The 17,937-nt window shown below is 45.2% G+C and overlaps 1 protein-coding gene across 1 annotated transcript in view; it reads left to right on the forward strand.

The window, feature by feature from the left end:
• Positions 1-17,937, forward strand: part of RMDN2 (regulator of microtubule dynamics 2) — a 649,991-nt gene that overhangs the window by 302,735 nt on the left and 329,319 nt on the right. The window contains exon 4 of the mRNA XM_077486505.1: positions 15,838-15,898. Coding sequence (XP_077342631.1) covers positions 15,838-15,898 — 61 coding nt within the window. The remainder of the gene's footprint in view (positions 1-15,837; positions 15,899-17,937) is intronic.

A 17,937-nucleotide genomic window follows, 5' to 3' on the forward strand; every position in this document is an offset into this window, starting at 1 on the left:
CTACTGCCATATAAACTGGTGGACTCGGAGGCCTTTCGCAAATTTGTGGCCATTGGAACACCACAATGGAAGGTCCCAGGAAGGAAGTATTTCTCAGAGAAGGGCATCCCAGAGCTATATGGCCATGTTCAGCGGCAAGTGAATGTATCTCTGGCACACAGTGTCGGTGCCAAGATACATCTGACCACAGACACGTGGTCTAGCAAACACGGGCAGGGAAGGTATATCAGTTTTACTGCCCACTGGGTGAACCTTCTGACGGCCGTCAAGCATGTAACCCGTGGCACCCGTGTAGATTTGGTTTTACCGCCACGGATTGCATGCAGGCCTGACTCTTCTTCTCCTCCTCCTACTCCATCCTCCTCCCTCTCCTCCTCAGCTGCCTCCTCCTTTTCCGCTGCTAGCGTCTCTTCCACTGCACCGCCCAAGCTCCCCAGAACCTATTCCACATGCCAGGTGAGACGTTGCCATGCCGTGCTGCGTCTGTTGTGCCTGGAAGCAAAGAGCCACACTGGCCCGGCACTCCTTTCAGCTTTGCGTTCACAGGCAGATGAGTGGCTAACACCGCTCAATTTGACAGTTGGTAAAGTGGTGTGTGACAACGGTGCCAATCTGCTTAGCGCATTGAAACAGGGCAAAATCACGCACGTGCCGTGCATGGCACACGTCTTAAACTTGGTCGTGCAGCGATTCCTTGTCAAATACCCTGGGGTCCAGGACATCTTGCGGCAGGCAAGGAAAATCTCGGCCCATTTCAGAAGATCTTACACGGCCATGGCTCGCCTTGCTGACATTCAGCGGCGACACCATCTGCCGGTCAGACGTCTTATTTGCGATTGCCCGACGCGATGGAACTCAACCTTCTATATGCTTGATAGGCTGCTCCAGCAGAAACGTGCAGTTAACGTCTACCTGTATGAACTCTGCGAAAGAAACGGTTCTGGGGAGCTGGGTTTTTTTTCACCGCGCCAGTGGCTGCTCATGCGCGACACATGCAGACTTCTGCGGCCATTTGAGGAGATCACCAAACTGGTCAGTCGCAGCCATGGCGCCATCAGTGACATGGTACCTTATGCCTTCTTTCTGGAGCGTGCATTGCGTCGTGTCATTGATCAGGCTGTGGAGGAGCAGGAGCGGGAAGATGAGGAAGTCGCAATGCTGGATGAATTCCCAGGGGGGGCTACTCTATCTGAGACAAGTCAACAACAGGAGTCTGATGAGGAGTCAGAGGAGGATGGTGCCGGGGCGGATGAGCAGGAGCAAGAAGAGCATGCTTTAAACCTTTCTGGGATCCCTGTTGTGCGAGGATGGGGAGAGGAGAATGAAGAGGACGACATTATCCTGGATGATGAGCAGGAGCCAGGCCACCACACCGCTTCCACTTTAGTGCAAATGGGGGCCTTCATGCTCCAGTGTTTTAATAGGGACCCCCGTATAAAAAGCATGAGGGTCAAGGACCAGTACTGGGTGGCAACGTACTTAGACCCCCGGTACAAACACAAAATGGCGGAAATGTTACCGCCGTCGCAGAGGGCTGTCAGAATGCAGCACTTCCAGGCCTTGCTTCGAGAAATGCTGCATTCTGCTTTTGCGTGCGCTGGCAGAGGAGCAATTCCCACTCCCAGAGAAGGATTTGCGGGTACCAATCCAACAGCGCCTGCAAGAAGAGGCCGGTTTGAAGATGTGTTGGTGACTTCGGATATGAGGTCATTCTTTCAGCCGACCCATCGACAGGTGTCATCCGGATCCAGCATCAGGGAACGCCTAGACCGTCAGGTGTCCGACTACATTGGGTTAACGGCCGATGTGGACGCTCTGAGGAGTGATGAACCCCTAGACTACTGGGTGGGCAGGCTTGACCTCTGGCCAGAGCTTGCCCAATTTGCAATCGAACTGTTGGCTTGCCCCTCATCCAGTGTCCTGTCCGAAAGGACGTTCAGCGCAGCAGGGGGGATTGTGACCGATAAGCGTACTCGCCTAGCTCACCACAGTGTTAACTACCTCACATTTCTAAAAATGAATGAGGCATGGATCTCGGAGGAATTCAACACATGTGATCAGTAGACCATGTATATGTCTATAAACAATTTTTGGAATCAAGCACACAGACCTTCTTAATTCATTTGGCTCACTTCCCTGACCCAAAAAAGCACACCGTACTATATGCCCCTACCCTCCTCTTTGAAGAGGTTGAGCGGTGTCATATTTCTACTGGGGCTGCTTATTATGAGGGGTTCCCACCATCCCTGTGCTGTGCTGACTTCCTCCTGGGTGTTCTTATTATGAGGGGCTCCCACCATCCCTGTGCTGTGCTGACTTCCTCCTGGGGGTTCTTATTATGAGGGGATCACACCATCCCTGTGCTGTGCTGACTTCCTCCTGGGGCTGCTTACGGTGCTGCTGTCAGCGCTGTATGTCACGGAGCTGCTGTCAGCGCTGTATGTCACGGAGCTGCTGTCAGCGCTGTATGTCACGGAGCTGCTGTCAGCGCTGTATGTCACGGAGCTGCTGTCAGCGCTGTATGTCACGGAGCTGCTGTCAGCGCTGTATGTCACGGAGCTGCTGTCAGCGCTGTATGTCACGGAGCTGCTGTCAGCGCTGTATGTCACGGAGCTGCTGTCAGCGCTGTATGTCACGGAGCTGCTGTCAGCGCTGTATGTCACGGAGCTGCTGTCAGCGCTGTATGTCACGGTGCTGCTGTCAGCGCTGTATGTCACGGAGCTGCTGTCAGCGCTGTATGTCACGGAGCTGCTGTCAGTGCTGTATGTCACGGAGCTGCTGTCAGCGCTGTATGTCACGGAGCTGCTGTCAGCGCTGTATGTCACGGAGCTGCTGTCAGCGCTGTATGTCACGGTGCTGCTGTCAGCGCTGTATGTCACGGAGCTGCTGTCAGCGCTGTATGTCACGGAGCTGCTGTCAGCGCTGTATGTCACGGAGCTGCTGTCAGCGCTGTATGTCACGGAGCTGCTGTCAGCGCTGTATGTCACGGAGCTGCTGTCAGCGCTGTATGTCACGGTGCTGATGTCAGTGCTCTGTATTACGGTGCTGCTGTCAGTGCTCTGTATCTCCTGCACCCTCTTGTTTGCCTACCCTGGTCCCTGACCTTCCCTCTCCTCCATTGCCTTCATTAGCTCCATAGTCCTGAATTGTCAGAACAATTTCCCAAATAAAAAAAAAATGCTTGTAGTTATCGATCCCAAATTCACCTCATACATGTATTATGCTATTGTCCAGGTGGTGGGACTACGTGCTACCCCCTAATAATTACCCCGTGGCCGCAAATTCGACCTAAAGGTTTGCGAAATTCGCCTCCCATTGAAGTCAATGGAGCCCGCGGCGAACGGTCGTTTTCGCGAACGTTTGTGTCCGTTCGCGTTTCGCGTTCGCGAAACGTCCCGTCGGAAGTTCGTCCATCACTAGTCCCTGGTGTCCTCAGACGTTCCGAGTCTTCTCTTCCCTATAAGAATGTAAAAAAGGAATACTTAGCACACAGATATTTGAGGGCAGAAATAGGAATATGAAACATTGCTTGGAAGTGTCGTACAATTGTGTTTTTTGGCCGAGTTCAAAGGTGGAAACATTATTTTTGACACTCTCTAAAGCTGGAGTACCTGTTGTGTGAACAAATGTAGTCAAGTGCAAGTTGGCAAAACATCGTTTTTGGAGTGGGCTAATGAACAAAACGATGTTTATTACGAACGTTTGAACCCATGAACATGAAAGTGGCTATTTTAACCAGTTGCCGACCGCCGCACGCCGATGTACGTCGGCAGAATGGCACGGGCAGGCATAAGGACATACATGTACGTCCCTTGCCTCCCGCGGGTCGGGGGCCCGATCGGGCCCCCGCCCGGTGCCTGCGGCGGTCGGTATTCGTTCGGGAGCGATCCCGGACGAGGGGACGGCCATTCATTCATGGCCACCCCCTCGCGATCGCTCCCGACGAATAGAAATCCCCGGTGACATCACTTCCTCTCCTGTAATGTAAACACAGGAGAGGAAGTGATGTATTCTCTCCTCCGTGTCGGTAGTTTTCGTTCCGACACGGAGGAGAGCGGATCGGTGAGTTGCACCAACACTCTACACACACAGTAGAACATGCCAGGCACACTCACACCCCCCCTTTACCCCCCGATCACCCCCCCAATTACCCCTGCCCCCCAGTCACAGTGACACCAATGTCATTTATTTATTTATTTTTATTTTTTTTGCATTGGTGTCATTTGTGACTGTAATAACTGTTAGGGCAGTTAGGGTTAGCCCCCTTTAGTTCTAATGTACCCCCCTAACCCCCCCAATAAATGTTTAACCCCGTGATCACCCCCCGTCGCCAGTGTCACTAAGGCTGGGTTCACATTGCAGCGGTTTATGAGAACGAATGTGATTCGCACCGCACTGCAGTGCAAATCACATCCGATCTCTGTGCGATTCGAGTTCAGCCATTCGCCGCACCCGCCACACCCGCCGCAAATTCGCACGGGACCCTTTTTTTGGCCCGCAGCAGAATCGGATCGCATGGGTGTTCACACCATGCGATCCGAGTTTGCAGATCGCACTGCGATATGCGAACTGATCTGGGGGTGTCAGTAACATTTCACTGACACTCCCAGCAGTTCGCATAGGGCAGTGTGAACTGCCGCCGGGAGGCATGCGATGCGGGAACCCGCCGCGGATTCGCGGCGTTCCCGCATCGCTCCAGTGTGAACCCAGCCTAATAAGCGATCATTTTTCTGATCGCCGTATTAGTGTCACAGGTGACGCTAGTTAGGCAGGTAGGTATTTAGGTTCGCCGCAGCTTTTTATAGCGCCAGGGACCCACATATACTACCGCATAAAGCCCCCTGATTGCCCCCTAGTTAACCCTTTCACCAGTGATCACCATATAACTGTTACAGGTGACGCTGGTTGGTTAGTTATTTTTTTATAGTTTCAGGGCACCCGCCATTTATTACCTAGTCTCACTAGTGTACCCCTAAATTTAGGGGTGTCTACTTTCCAAAATGGGGTCATTTGGGGGGGGGTTTGTGCCATCTTGGCATTTTATGGCCTTCAAAACTGTAACGCCCTTAGAAAGCCTGAAGGCGGTGCTTGGTTTTCGGGGCCCCGTACGCGGCTAGGCTCCCAAAAAGTCCCACATATGTGGTATCCCCGTACTCAGGAGAAGCAGCAGAATTTATTTTGGGGTGTCATTTCACATATGCCCATGGCATGCATGAGCAATATATCATTTAGTGACAACTTTGTGAAAAAAAAAAAAAAAAAAAAAAAAGTTTGTAATTTTCCCGCAACTTGTGGCAAAATATAAAATATTCCATGGACTCAACATGCCTCTCAGCAAATAGCTTGGGGTGTCTACTTTCTAAAATGGGGTCATTTGTGGGGGTTTTGTGCCATCTTGGCATTTTATGGCCTTCAAAACTGTAATAGGTAGTGAGGCGTGAAATCAAAAATTTACGCCCTTAGAAAGCCTGAAGGCGGTGCTTGGTTTTCGGGGCCCCGTACGCGGCTAGGCTCCCAAAAAGTCCCACATATGTGGTATCCCCGTACTCAGGAGAAGCAGCAGAATTTATTTTGGGGTGTCATTTCACATACGCCCATAGCATGTGTGAGCAATATATCATTTAGTGACAACTTTGTGTAAAAAAAAAAAAAAAAAATTTTTTTTTTTGTCATTATTCAATCGCTTGAGGCAAAAAAATAAAATATTCAATGGGCTCAACATGCCTCTTATCAATTTCCTTAGGGGGTCTACTTTCCAAAATGGGGTCATTTGGGGGGGTTTTGTACTGCCCTGCCATTTTAGCACCTCAAGAAATGAGATAGGCAGTCGTAAACTAAAAGCTGCGTAAATTCCAGAAAACGTACCTTAGTTTGTAGATGTGACAACTTTTGCGCAAACCAATAAATATACAATTATTGACTTTTTTTTTACCAAAGACATGTGGCTGAATACATTTTGGCCTAAATGTATGACTAAAATTGAGTTTATTGGATTTTTCTAATAACAAAAAGTAGAAAATATCATTTTTTTTCAAAATTTGCGGTATTTTTACGTTTATATCGCAAAAAATAAAAATCGCAGAGGCAATCAAATACCATCAAAAGAAAGCTCTATTTGTGGGAAGAAAAGGACGCAAATTTTGTTTGGGTACAACATTGCATGACCGCGCAATTACCAGTTAAAGCAGCGCAGTGCCAAAGTGTAAAAAGACCTCTGGTCATTTACCAGCAAAATGGTCCGGTCTGAAAGTGGTTAAACTGTACAACATTAAATCAAAGTACATGGAGCAGTGTGCAAGCAATAATAATAATAATAATAATAATAATAATAATAATAATATGAACACACGACAGCTACTTACTTTTTTGAAGAACTCGCTTGATCCTTTTGTACTGATCGTGCTCCCTCAGTTTCAGGTCTGACCAGCGTTTTCTCAGTTGATCCTTGGATCGTTGTACCCCAAAATTCTTCTGAAGACTCTTCACAACTTTAGTCATGATCTTGGCCTTTCTGATATTTGGGTTTGGGTAAGGGCCATACTTCCCATCATAGTCATTCCTCTTCAATATGTCAACCATCTCTCCAAAAGACATATTTGAGGCCTTAAATCTTCTCCTCCGGGATCGGGACATTTCAGGCTCCGGGCTTTCCTCGTCCTCCTCCTCGTTAGTGGAATTGTCATGCACCTGCTGTGTCTCTGCCATGTGCTCTCCCCACTGCAACGAAAGAGAAGGGGCGGGGAATAGTCTAGAAAGAACGCCAGGGGCGGGCAGAGTTTCACTCATGCGCACTGTATATAAAACGCAATGCGTGTGTGTCATACGTACGATCTGCGAGCAGAGTGAGGAGCTGACGCACCGATCGTTCACACAAAGGTACAATTTTAACTTGGTACATCACTAGCCTATACTGCTTCTATATAGGCCTATGTTGGGACAAGATTAGGAGAGTTTAGTCTGACATTATTATTAGGGTTTGTCTTGTGTTGTGTCTTGCAGACAAGATGGATCCCTTCAAGGAATCACATTTTATGGGGCTATTCATTGATCTGCTCAGGGAGCTGCCCTGCCTGTGGCAGATGAACAACCCCTTTTATAAGGACCTAAGAAAGAGGAAGGCAGCACTGGAGAAACTGCTTGGTTTGGTAAAGACCATGGTCCCCACGGCAGACATGACCTGTGAATAGCAATGTGAAGGCCAAAATTGGTGCACTGAGGAGTATATCTCAGGGAGCGCAAGACGTTCCAGGATTCCCTGAGATCAGGAGATCCAGATGCCATTTATGTCCCCAGGATGGTGTACTACGAGAAGCTGCATTTTCTGGCAGACCAGAGGGAACCCAGGCCACCACTCTACCGTCCTCCTTCAAGGCTTCCTTCTAGGCAGCATCATGTGGAGGGGCCCAGCTTGAGACAGGTATAGCATTGTTGAACATATTTCTTGTCGTACATTTAATGATGTTAACTAGATGTTATTATTGATCAGTAAGTTGTGATTTAACAAAGTGGTTTACATATCAATAGACAGTAGTGACCAAAAATGATTGGGACAAGAATGAAAAATGCTGGGCTCAGAATGATAGTCTGTTCTATTTGCCGCCGAGCGTATGCAGATGTGCGTACTCGGCTTCCGGGGGTTATACCGGGATGATGCCCGCACCTGCAGGCATCATCCCAGTACTGTTTGTCTGAGTGGGCGATTGGCTTTCCAGCTAGAACAACCAAGGCGGCCACTTGGCTGTTATGCTGGAGGAGTGGGAGGGGACGTCCCCCCTCCCGCCACTCTTACCAGTGCTCCCGTTCAATCGGGAGCACCGATGCATGATCCACCGCTTCCAGCGGCTAGGGAGGGACTGGAATGAAGCCGTAAGCGGCTTCATTCCAGTCTCCTAATTGTAAACACGGAAGCGACGTCATGACGTCACTTCCCGTTTACTCGGCTGCCAATGGCAAAGGATTTAAAAAAATATATAGTATTCAGAATTACCGTTTTCAGCGATCTGAATACTTAGAAGTGTAAAGGAGGGATCGGGGGTCTTTTAGACCCCCGATCCCTCCCGATCCCTCCATAAAAAGTACCTGTCACCACCTATTACTGCCACAAGGGATGTTTACATTCCTTGTGACAGCAATAAAAGTGATCTTTTTTTTTTTAAACAATTTATTAATTTTAAAATTAATAAAATAAATAAGAAAAAAACATTTTTTAAAGCGCCCCCCCCCCCCTCGCCACGAGCTCACGCAGCAAAGAAAACGCATATGGAAGTCGCGCCCGCATATGTAAACGGTGTTCAAATCACACATGTGAGGTATCGCCGCGATCGCCAGAGCGAGAGCAATAATTCTAGCACTAGACCTCCTCTGTAACTCTAACCTGGTAACCGGAAAAAAAATGTAAGCGTGGCCTATTGAGATTTTTAGGTACCGTAGTTTGTCGCCATTCCACGAGTGCATGCAATTATAAAGCGTGACATGTTTGGTATCTATTTACTCGGCGTAACATTATCTTTCACATTATGCAAAAAAACTGGGCTTATTTTATTGTTTAGTTTTTTTTAAATTCATGAAAGTGTCCCTTTTCCCAAAAAGTTGCGTTTAAAACATTGCTGCGCAAATACCGCGTGACATAAAATATTGCAACAATCGCCGTTTAATTCTCTAGAGTCTCTGCTAAAATATATATATATATATATATATATATATATATATATATATATATATATATATATATATATATATAATGTTTGGGGGTTCTAAGCAATTTTCTAGCAAAAAATATGGATTTTAACTTGTAAAGATCAAATGTCAAAAATAGGCTTAGTCATGAAAGGGTTGACATTCAATTTGCAACAGTCAAGAGCACAAAATTGTGTGATTGATGACCAAAAAAATAAAACTGTGTCCCATTTTCATACACGGGAAGACCTCAGCCGGGAGGAGGCTGTGGCAAGTGGCAGCCAAGAGGAGGCTGTGGCAAGTGGCAGCCGGCAGGTCGAACATCACCCTCCTCCTCCTCCTGCCACAACTACAGGAGCCGAACCACAGCCTGGAAGGAAGCCTGGAGGGAAGTGCCTAAGGAAGACCAGAGAGTGATGGCCTGCGTTCAGTCTGGTCTGACAGAAGATGCAGCCTCTTGTATGACCACAGCCTGGGGACATAGATGGCATCTGCTCTTCCTGATCTCTTGGACTTCTGGACTAGACTGCTCTCCTTGAGATATGTACTCCTCAGGCCACCAATTTTGCATTTTCAAATTATTTCATGTCTGCCCTGGGGGCCAAAGACCTCACCAAATTGACCAGTTTCTCCAGCGTTGCCTTCCTGTTTATTTGTTTGACACCTAAATAAAGGGTTTTTTTGGTTCAAGAAATACTTGCTTATGTGTTTTACTTCAAAAAGGACAGTTTATTTGTGAGTAGGCAGGTACATTTAAAAAATACAAAGTCAAAGGCACCAACACCAAACAACCTCCTCTAGATTAAAAAAGAAAACAATAAAATAAAAAGATAATAATGGTGTTGTGGTAAGTTGACACACAAAACACACCAAAAAAATTGCAAAGATGAGCAAACTGTCAAAAAAGGAGATCCTAATTAAAAAAAACACAACCCAAAAATTTAAAAACAAGAAAGATTGGGGAGATGTGACTAATTAAAATATTGTATTTATGAAATGAGGAAAAAGAATAAAGAAATAAGTTTTGGAGAAATGTGTGTGAATATGAGCAGCAAAACAACTTCATTCTTGTAGCATTGTAAAAAAAAAAGTGCTGCATTAAAGAATTTTTAACATTGCAGCGTGACGAATGTGCTATATCGATTATGAGCGGTAGTTTTACCTGACCGAGCACTTCCATCTCAGATTTTATTCTGAGCATGCATGGCACCTTGTCCGTTAGACTAGGCTACACACGATCGGAACTGATGCCCATCGGATCATGTTGTCAGAAAATTTTATAGCCAAGCTCTCCAACTTTGTCCGTCGGATATTCCCTTGGAAACAGTCCGATGGAGCCCACACACTGTCGGATTATCCGACAACATGGTCCGATCAGACATTTTCTCCTTTCGCCTTTCAGGACAGCACTTTAGAGAGAGCATAGCTCCACCTCTTCACAGGAAACACTGAATGACAACGCCCCTTTTAAAAGCAGCTGCTTCCACCATGCCGTCAGTTTTGGTGTTTCCTCCGCAATGGAAGCACTGCTGGGGAACCAGAGGGGCTGCTCTCTCTCTCCAAGAAGAGGGCTTTTTTTAGTACCTTTATGATTTTATGCTCAAGACCAGCCTAGCACCTTCCCGCACGTGAGGGGGGTGTTTCGGTGTCCCTTCCTTCGTTGGTTCACAGGAGTAATGGACTGCTGGAGGTCGTCCGCTCATGGTGTTCGGGGGGGGCGTGGTTGTGCTCAGAACAAGCGTTCCATGCCAGGCCTCGGAATGGCGGTGTCGAATCCCGGATGGTGAGTGAAGCCTGTTCCGGTGGGCGGAGAATTCCGGCAGGGCATAGCAGCAATTGGTTCCGGCTGCTGGAATGCAGGAGGAAGGGTCGGGTCCTCTGGCCAGGACTTCCTTTTGTTTGGCACATGGAGGACACCATTCAAAAGCACATAGGCAGTGGCTGCAACGTTTGTTATGGAGGAAGAATCATCAGCAGCAATGGCGGATGCAGGCACCCAGGTTCCCGGCCAGTCCCAGGTAGGAGAGGTACAGTGGTGCCCCTTTCCTTGTATATCACTGGGTGTTTTTCTTTTTTTGTTGAAACAAAAACTTGCAACTGCTTTGGTGTAAACGTTCCATTAGCAGTTCAGCAAGGAGTTAGACTCTGGGCACTTGGGGTGTTGGCTGTGGGTGCTATGCGTTCTTTTTAGAGGCTATAGCTAAAGGACCTTGGGGTTCTTTTGTTTTTCTGTTGTTTCAGAAAGCTACTGCCAAGTCAGAGAGAACATCAGGGGAAAAAATCCTTTAAGGGAGTCTTGGCCCAAACCCCTGTGCAGATCCTGCATTGCAGATTTAGTAAAAGAAGAGTCCCCACAGGAGTGCAAGGAGCTCTTATCTTCTGTAAAGAAAGAAATAGCAGAGGCCCTAGGGACAGCGCGTTCCCTTGTGAAAAAGCGTGGTCAGAGTTCCAGCCAAGAACAGAGCTCTCAGTCCAATCTCCCTCCATCCACTTCCATACAGGTGGAAAGCGAGTCTGAGGAAGAAAGGGTAAGCATTCCTCCCTCAACCTTTGATTCTGAGGAGGAGGAAGAAGAAGCCAGATCATCTAGATACAAACTTTCACTTGAGGAGGTGGATGATCTACTCATGGCAATTTATACTACCCTGGAGATCCAGGAAGAAAAAACCCAGCTGTCGGTACATGACAAGATATACCAGAGGCTGGAGGAGATTAAACACAGTCTTCCCTGTGCATAAAGTTTTAACAGACATTAAAAAGGAGTGGTGCCCCTGGATTATGCAATTTTGTTGTGAAACGCGTAGGGATGAGCGTCACGCTAAACATCACCTAGTGTACAGTGTCCAGGTAGGACGGGTTTGTCCGTGTGCGACCGGCCGGCGCGACGGACTTAAGGCTTTGAAACTTCAATGACATTGTAAGTGTTATTTTATATTCTCAAGTTTTTTAATAAAGGGTTTTTACACTATTGGAGCCCTATTCTCTTTTCCATGGCATACATTTTTAGCCTTCCAAATTTGGGAGAAGTATCCTATGAAAAACGCATCCAGCCATTCGTATATGGAAAGGGTGGTGTAAAGGCGAACAGGAAGGATTCCTTTAAAGTGGGGGACAACCTTATATTTATATGCTCACCGTGATCCTCTGTAGTGGGGGATCATGAAGTTCCAGTAAGAAGTAACTTCAGATACTTGGTGGTGGATTGAACACTTTTCGTGTATGGAGGACTCTATTTAAATCTAATCCTTTACAACTGGACTCTTTTCTTCATTTGCTCATTATTTTGTGTTTATTTGGAGATTTTCAGTTCACGGGTGTTTTTAGATGTGATCACCTGATTTACATGATTTACATAATTTTTTCACACTAAGTTGTGACCTGCCCACTTAAGGGTGTGGCTGGGAATAACATTTATATTGTTTATTCTCCCACTGGTTGGGGGTAGAACAACATTGTCTTCATATTATCACTTTAATCTGTTATAGTGCACTTAGCGCGGCTTAATATATTTTTTCTAATTGTTTTTCTGTAATATGTGATACAGCTGATTTTAGTCTTTTGAGTTTCATTTGTTATATATTGTTCATTTACCTTAGCGCAGTTTTCCACCTTTATTCCATTAAAAAGGAGTGGAAGGATCCAGAAAAAAGGGCAGTTCTTCTCTAAAGGAATTTTAAGAATTTGTAAAGAACCGCGCTCCCTCCAGAAATATCCCAGCAAATGACACTTAACCTTGCCACTCCTCTTCAGCCCTTATAGTATCAGAAGAGAGGGAGGATATAATAATATTTGGGTGTAATTAATAGTGGATGGAGTCAAAATTGCCCCAATACCATGCATCAATCATCCTATGTGTAAATCAAGTGATAAAACATATTCAGATCATCCTCCTTATAATATACATACGTAACAAAAAATTTGTACCATAAATACCCAAATGATTATTGAAAAATTAAATGAATAAATAGATTAAAAAATGAATAGTTCATTAAATTCATTAAATTAGTCCTCATAAAGGTCCAAATATGAAGAATCTGAACTTAATTCCACCACGTGACAGAACAGTGATTGGCAATGTAAAACATCCTTTACTCCATATCCATGTTCACAATGTGCTCTGTGTGGAAAACTTCACCACCACCAAGATAATAATTGGCTCCTTACCAGATGCTTTAGAATAAATGACATATAAAGTCTAGTCCAGACTTCTTAATCCTCTTATGCAATCCACTGTGACCAACGAAACGCAGGATATCCCAATCTCGATGAATATTTGATCAGTGATTGGCCATAAAAGAGAAAAAACGCTCCAATAGTGTAATAGTGTAAAATCTCTCTTTTAATTAAAATATAAATTAAAATTGCACTTAGACATATGGAAAAGGTTAGGCTTCAAAAGTGGGCAGCGCTGGCCGTGCGCATGCCCCCACAGACTTCTCCTTCTCCAGTCTCATAAAACAGAAGAAAAACGAGGTGATAACAGCATGACACACCGCCCACTCTAAACCCCTTAAAAAGGAGGTTTCCTTTTGAGAAAAATTAGGAATTTGTGTGGAATAAAAAAAATAGATGCTGCATTTTCACCAGTGTCTAGGAAGACGGATTTAGCCTTTGAGAATATGGGGATTCTCAAAGATGCAATGGACAAGAGGGCAGATGGACTACTGAAGAAAGCCTGGGATTCATCTTTAGCCAATCTGAAACCCGCAATGGCAGCTACAGTTGTAGCTAAGAATTTGGAGTGTTGGCTAGACCAACTTAAGAGTCATGTTGTAGCAGGTACCTCCAGAAAAGATATATTGGAGTCCTTCCCTACATTGTTTAAGGCCGTCAAATATATGGCAGATGCCTCTGCAGAGTCTATCAGGATATCTGCCAGATCCTCAGCGAGAAGAGCCCTCTGGCTAAAGACTTGGTCAGGGGATTTGGCTTCTAAAGTAAAACTGTGCGGAATTCCCTTTTCAGGGGACCTGATGTTCGGGCCAGAACTGGAGGCTATCCTTGACAGGACTGCAGACAAAAAGAAAGCTTTCCCATAGAAAAAGAAAGTGATGCAGCAGAGGAAGAATTTTCGTCCTTTTCAACAAACCGACAGTATTATATTTAACAAAGCAAGGGGGTACAAAAAGCAGAACCTTGATGAAGCTAGCTTACCAAATCCTGAGATGGGCAGAGGACAAGTTGGCCTCTCTATCCGCAGTCCATTTGAAGGGGACAGAAAACACTTTGGCAGATCTCCTCAGCAGGAGAGAAATAAGGGAAGCCGAGTGGTCTCTAAATCAGGAATTATTCGAGACGATCTCCAGGAGATGGGGTTCCCCTCAGGTGGACCTCTTTGCAAAACAAGAAAATGCTAAATTACCAGACTTCTTCTCCCTTCGGAGGCAGGATCAAGCTCTCGGAATAGATGCATTGGCCCACAAGTGGGACTTCCAGCTGTCTTACGCTTTCCCCCCCATTTCAGCTGATTCCAAGGGTGTTAGCCAAATTCAGGATGGAATCCACGGAACTAATCTTAATAGCTCCTTATTGGCCGAAAAGACCATGGTTTTCAATCTTGATGAACCTCTCAGTGAAACCTCCTTGGAAGTTGCCAAGCAGGACAGATCTGCTGAGTCAGGGCCAGATCCTCCATCCAGATCCCGCTCATCTCAATTTAACAGCCTGGTTTCTGAAGAACAGATCTTAAGACAGAAGGGCTTATCAGAGAAACTTATTACTACCCTTCCTGCAAGTAGGAAAAAAGTGACAAGAGACATTTATTTCAAAGTTTGGAAGGTGTATAATACCTGGTGTCCCAGAAAAAAAATTTGCTTAGTACAATTTTGGTTCTGGAATTTCTTCAAGAAGGATTGGAGAAGGGGTTAGCAGCAAGTTCGCTCAAGACACAGGTAGCTGCTTTATCAGTTTTTTTGGAAAGGACCCTGTCAGGGGAACCTTTTAATAATCAGATTTTTTTAGGGCTATGGCTAAAGTAAAACCTAGACCTATTGTTAGTTTTCCCAAATGGGATTTATCTTTATTTCTTCAGGAACTGACAAAGACTCCCTTTGAACCTATAGAAGGATCACTGTTAAAGTTTTTGACACTCAAAACTGTTTTGTTGTGGCGGTAACTTCTGCCCGTAGAATCAGTGAGTCACAAGCTCTATCAATTAAAGAACCGTTTATGAGATGTCTACCAGATAGGGTAGTCTTAAGGACGGATCCAGCCTTCCTGCCAAAAGTGGCTTCAGTCTTTCATCGTACACAGGAGATCATTCTCCCTACATTTTGCCCTTTACCTTCGGGGGCCAGGGGAAGAAGCCTTCCATACTCTTGATGTCAGGAGGTGTCTTCTTAACTATTTGAAGATAACAAAGGACTTTAGAAAATTATCTTCACTCTTTATTTTAATGGAAGGTACTCACAAGGGATGTAAAGCTTCCAAAAGCAGAAGATGGTTAAAACAAGCCATTAAAGAGGGATACACCTCTTTGGGTCTGGAACCTCCAGAAGGGATTTTGCCTCATTCGACTCGAGCAGTAGCGGCATCATGGGCAGAAAGGGCCAGGGCATCTCCTGAGCAAATTTGCAAGGCTGCCACATGGTCCAGTTTTTCAACCTTTATAAGGCACTACCGCTTGGATCTGCTTTCAGCCTCGGACCAATCCTTTGGTAGGAAGGTTTTACAGGCAGTAGTCCCACCCTGAAGTAAGTTTCTCGGTTATCCTCTCCAAGGTGCTGCCCTGAAAGGCGAAAGGGGGAAAACCTTAGTTAGACTTACCGGTGATGGTATTTCCACGAGCCTTTCAGGACAGCAGCCTACTTCCCTCCCTAGGTGATTATGTATAATGCATAATTATAGGGCTTGGTAACTGCTTATATTTTCCAGCATGTCGGAGGATTTCTTGGTAACAACTGACGGCATGGTGGAAGCAGCTGCTTTTAAAAGGGGCGTTGTCACACAGTGTTTCCTGTGAAGAGGTGGAGCTACGCTCTCTCCAAGGTGCTGTCCTGAAAGGCTCATAGAAATACCGTCACTGATAAGTCTAACTAAAGTTTTCCGTCTGATAATCCGACCGTGTGTACAAGGGCTAAGAGGTTAATATAAAACCCCAAGTCTGCATTTTAAGCAAGAATGTCAAAGCTTTAAATTTAAACATAATTTACATTTTCACAGGAAAGAATGCTGCTGGGAAAGCAATCCAAATAGACAACTCTAGTGCTGCTGGTCATAGATGGTAAGTAAATGATTTCACGGTGCATCATTTCCGTAATTGATATTATGGCATAACTGAATAAGCTGCCAGTGGTTATGATGTCAGTGAAGACAAGCAGCAATATACACTTGGTAAATGCCTGAAAAATGTTTCATATGTTATTATTTTGTTTTTAACTGCATGTTATATGTATTTTTCATATACAGCAGTGCAGCGTTAAATATGAGTATCAGGTCAAAAGTTGATATAGAAATTGCAAACGTAAGTTTACATAAAATACATAGAAGGAATAGAATCCCTCCATAAACATAAAATGTCCTTAAAGTAGAAATTGGCTGTGTAAGAAAGTCCAGAAAACAGGGTCACTTATATACTGACCAAACAGGCATAGATAACGTGATGACACCACCATCGTAGGCCCAATCCTATGCATTTCATCACAAAGTATGTTTTCTGGGGATGGCTGGAACCCATGTATTTTTACATCCTTATACAGATGTTAGGCTAGGTTCACACCTATGAGTTTTTTGGTGCGTTTTCAGATTTTCAGAAAAGCACTACCATCCATTTAACATAATCTTCTATGAGTCACATTCACATCTGTGCATTTTCGATTGGTGCGTTTTTTGGAAAGGGTTAGTGACTTTTTTTTACCCGCAGCAGGTTGTGTTTATGGTTCTATAGACTTTGTTGGAAACCCAGCAGAAATGCATCAAAATGAAGTGCTTTTCTGCTTTGTTTTTGCTGGTTTCTTCTACATGGCAACAGACACTTCCAAAATCGCATAAAAAAATGCATTAAAAATGCACCATAGGCGTGAACCTAGTCAAACAATAATAAATCATTTCATTAAACTATTGTGTAACAACAAATAGTGCACAGGGATCATCTGTTCATGTAACCATAGGGCCCAACCATGACTGTTGGTCCTTCATGTATCATCTATGGCAGAAGTATTGAAAAAAAATTCAAGGAGGTTCAGTCACTAAAATTTTCTTTTTTTTGGTGCAAGCCAGAGTGCCCTTTAGATTATGTGTGCCCATCAGAGTGCCTCATTACATCAATTATCCCCATCAGAGGTCTCCTTTACATCAGGTGTCCCCATCAGAGTACTCCTTTACATCAAATGTCATCATCAGAGTGCTCCTTTACATCAGGTGTCCCCATCAGAGTGCTCCTTTACATTAGGTGTCCCTATCACAATGCCACCTTACATACGGCATTCCCGTCAGAGTGCCCCCTTACATTAGATGTCAATTGTGCCCATCAGAGTGCCATATAACATAAAATGTGCCCATCAGCATGCCCCCAAACATAAAATGCACCCATCAGCATGTCCCTTAATATAAAATAAGGGGCACTCTGATGGGCACATTCTATGTTAAGGGGCACTCTGGGCACAACAAAATATGCCCATCAGTGTCCCCCTTAATATAAATTGTGTCCATCAGCATGCCCCTTAACATAAAATATGCCCATCAGCCTACCTCTTAACATAAAATGTGCCCCTAAGTGTGAGCCTTAACAGAAAGTGTGCCCCTGTAAATATCACACTCCACGTACCCTGAGGGCAGGACCCGGCAGAAGTAGCAAGCTGCAGGGGGCGGGAGCTGCTATATAATATACTTTGCGGCTGGCAAGGAGAGAGCCGGGTACCCGAAAGATAGTCAGTAGCAGGGAGTGGAGCGCACACACGGCATCATTAGTTGCTGGGACGTCTGCAGTTCCAGCAACCAATGACTGCTGAGCGGCAGAGATGTGCCACTACACTCCACTACAAGTGTTAGGACAGAGGGCTGCCATTTCATGATGGCTACTCTATGGGCTTACATTTTCTGCAGCACATTTCTTTCTTTTATATATGCTTTTTCATTTTGTCATTTACCAGTTGAGTCTGTAGTAAGTGTTGCAAAGTTCTGGGCCACTCTAGGCCTAATAGTGACCTCCAGAGTTAGGGATAGTTGACATCCCTCTGTGTAGAGTGGGTTACAAGGCATGGTGGGTGTAATGTAAGGTGGATTGATGGTCACCAGTCACTTCTTGAATGCAAAGAGATTTAT

This window comes from Lithobates pipiens, unplaced genomic scaffold (genome assembly GCF_037356315.1).
Source record: "Lithobates pipiens isolate NorthernLeopardFrog02 unplaced genomic scaffold, aLitPip1_a1.2 Scaffold_18, whole genome shotgun sequence".
NCBI lineage: Eukaryota > Metazoa > Chordata > Amphibia > Anura > Ranidae > Lithobates > Lithobates pipiens.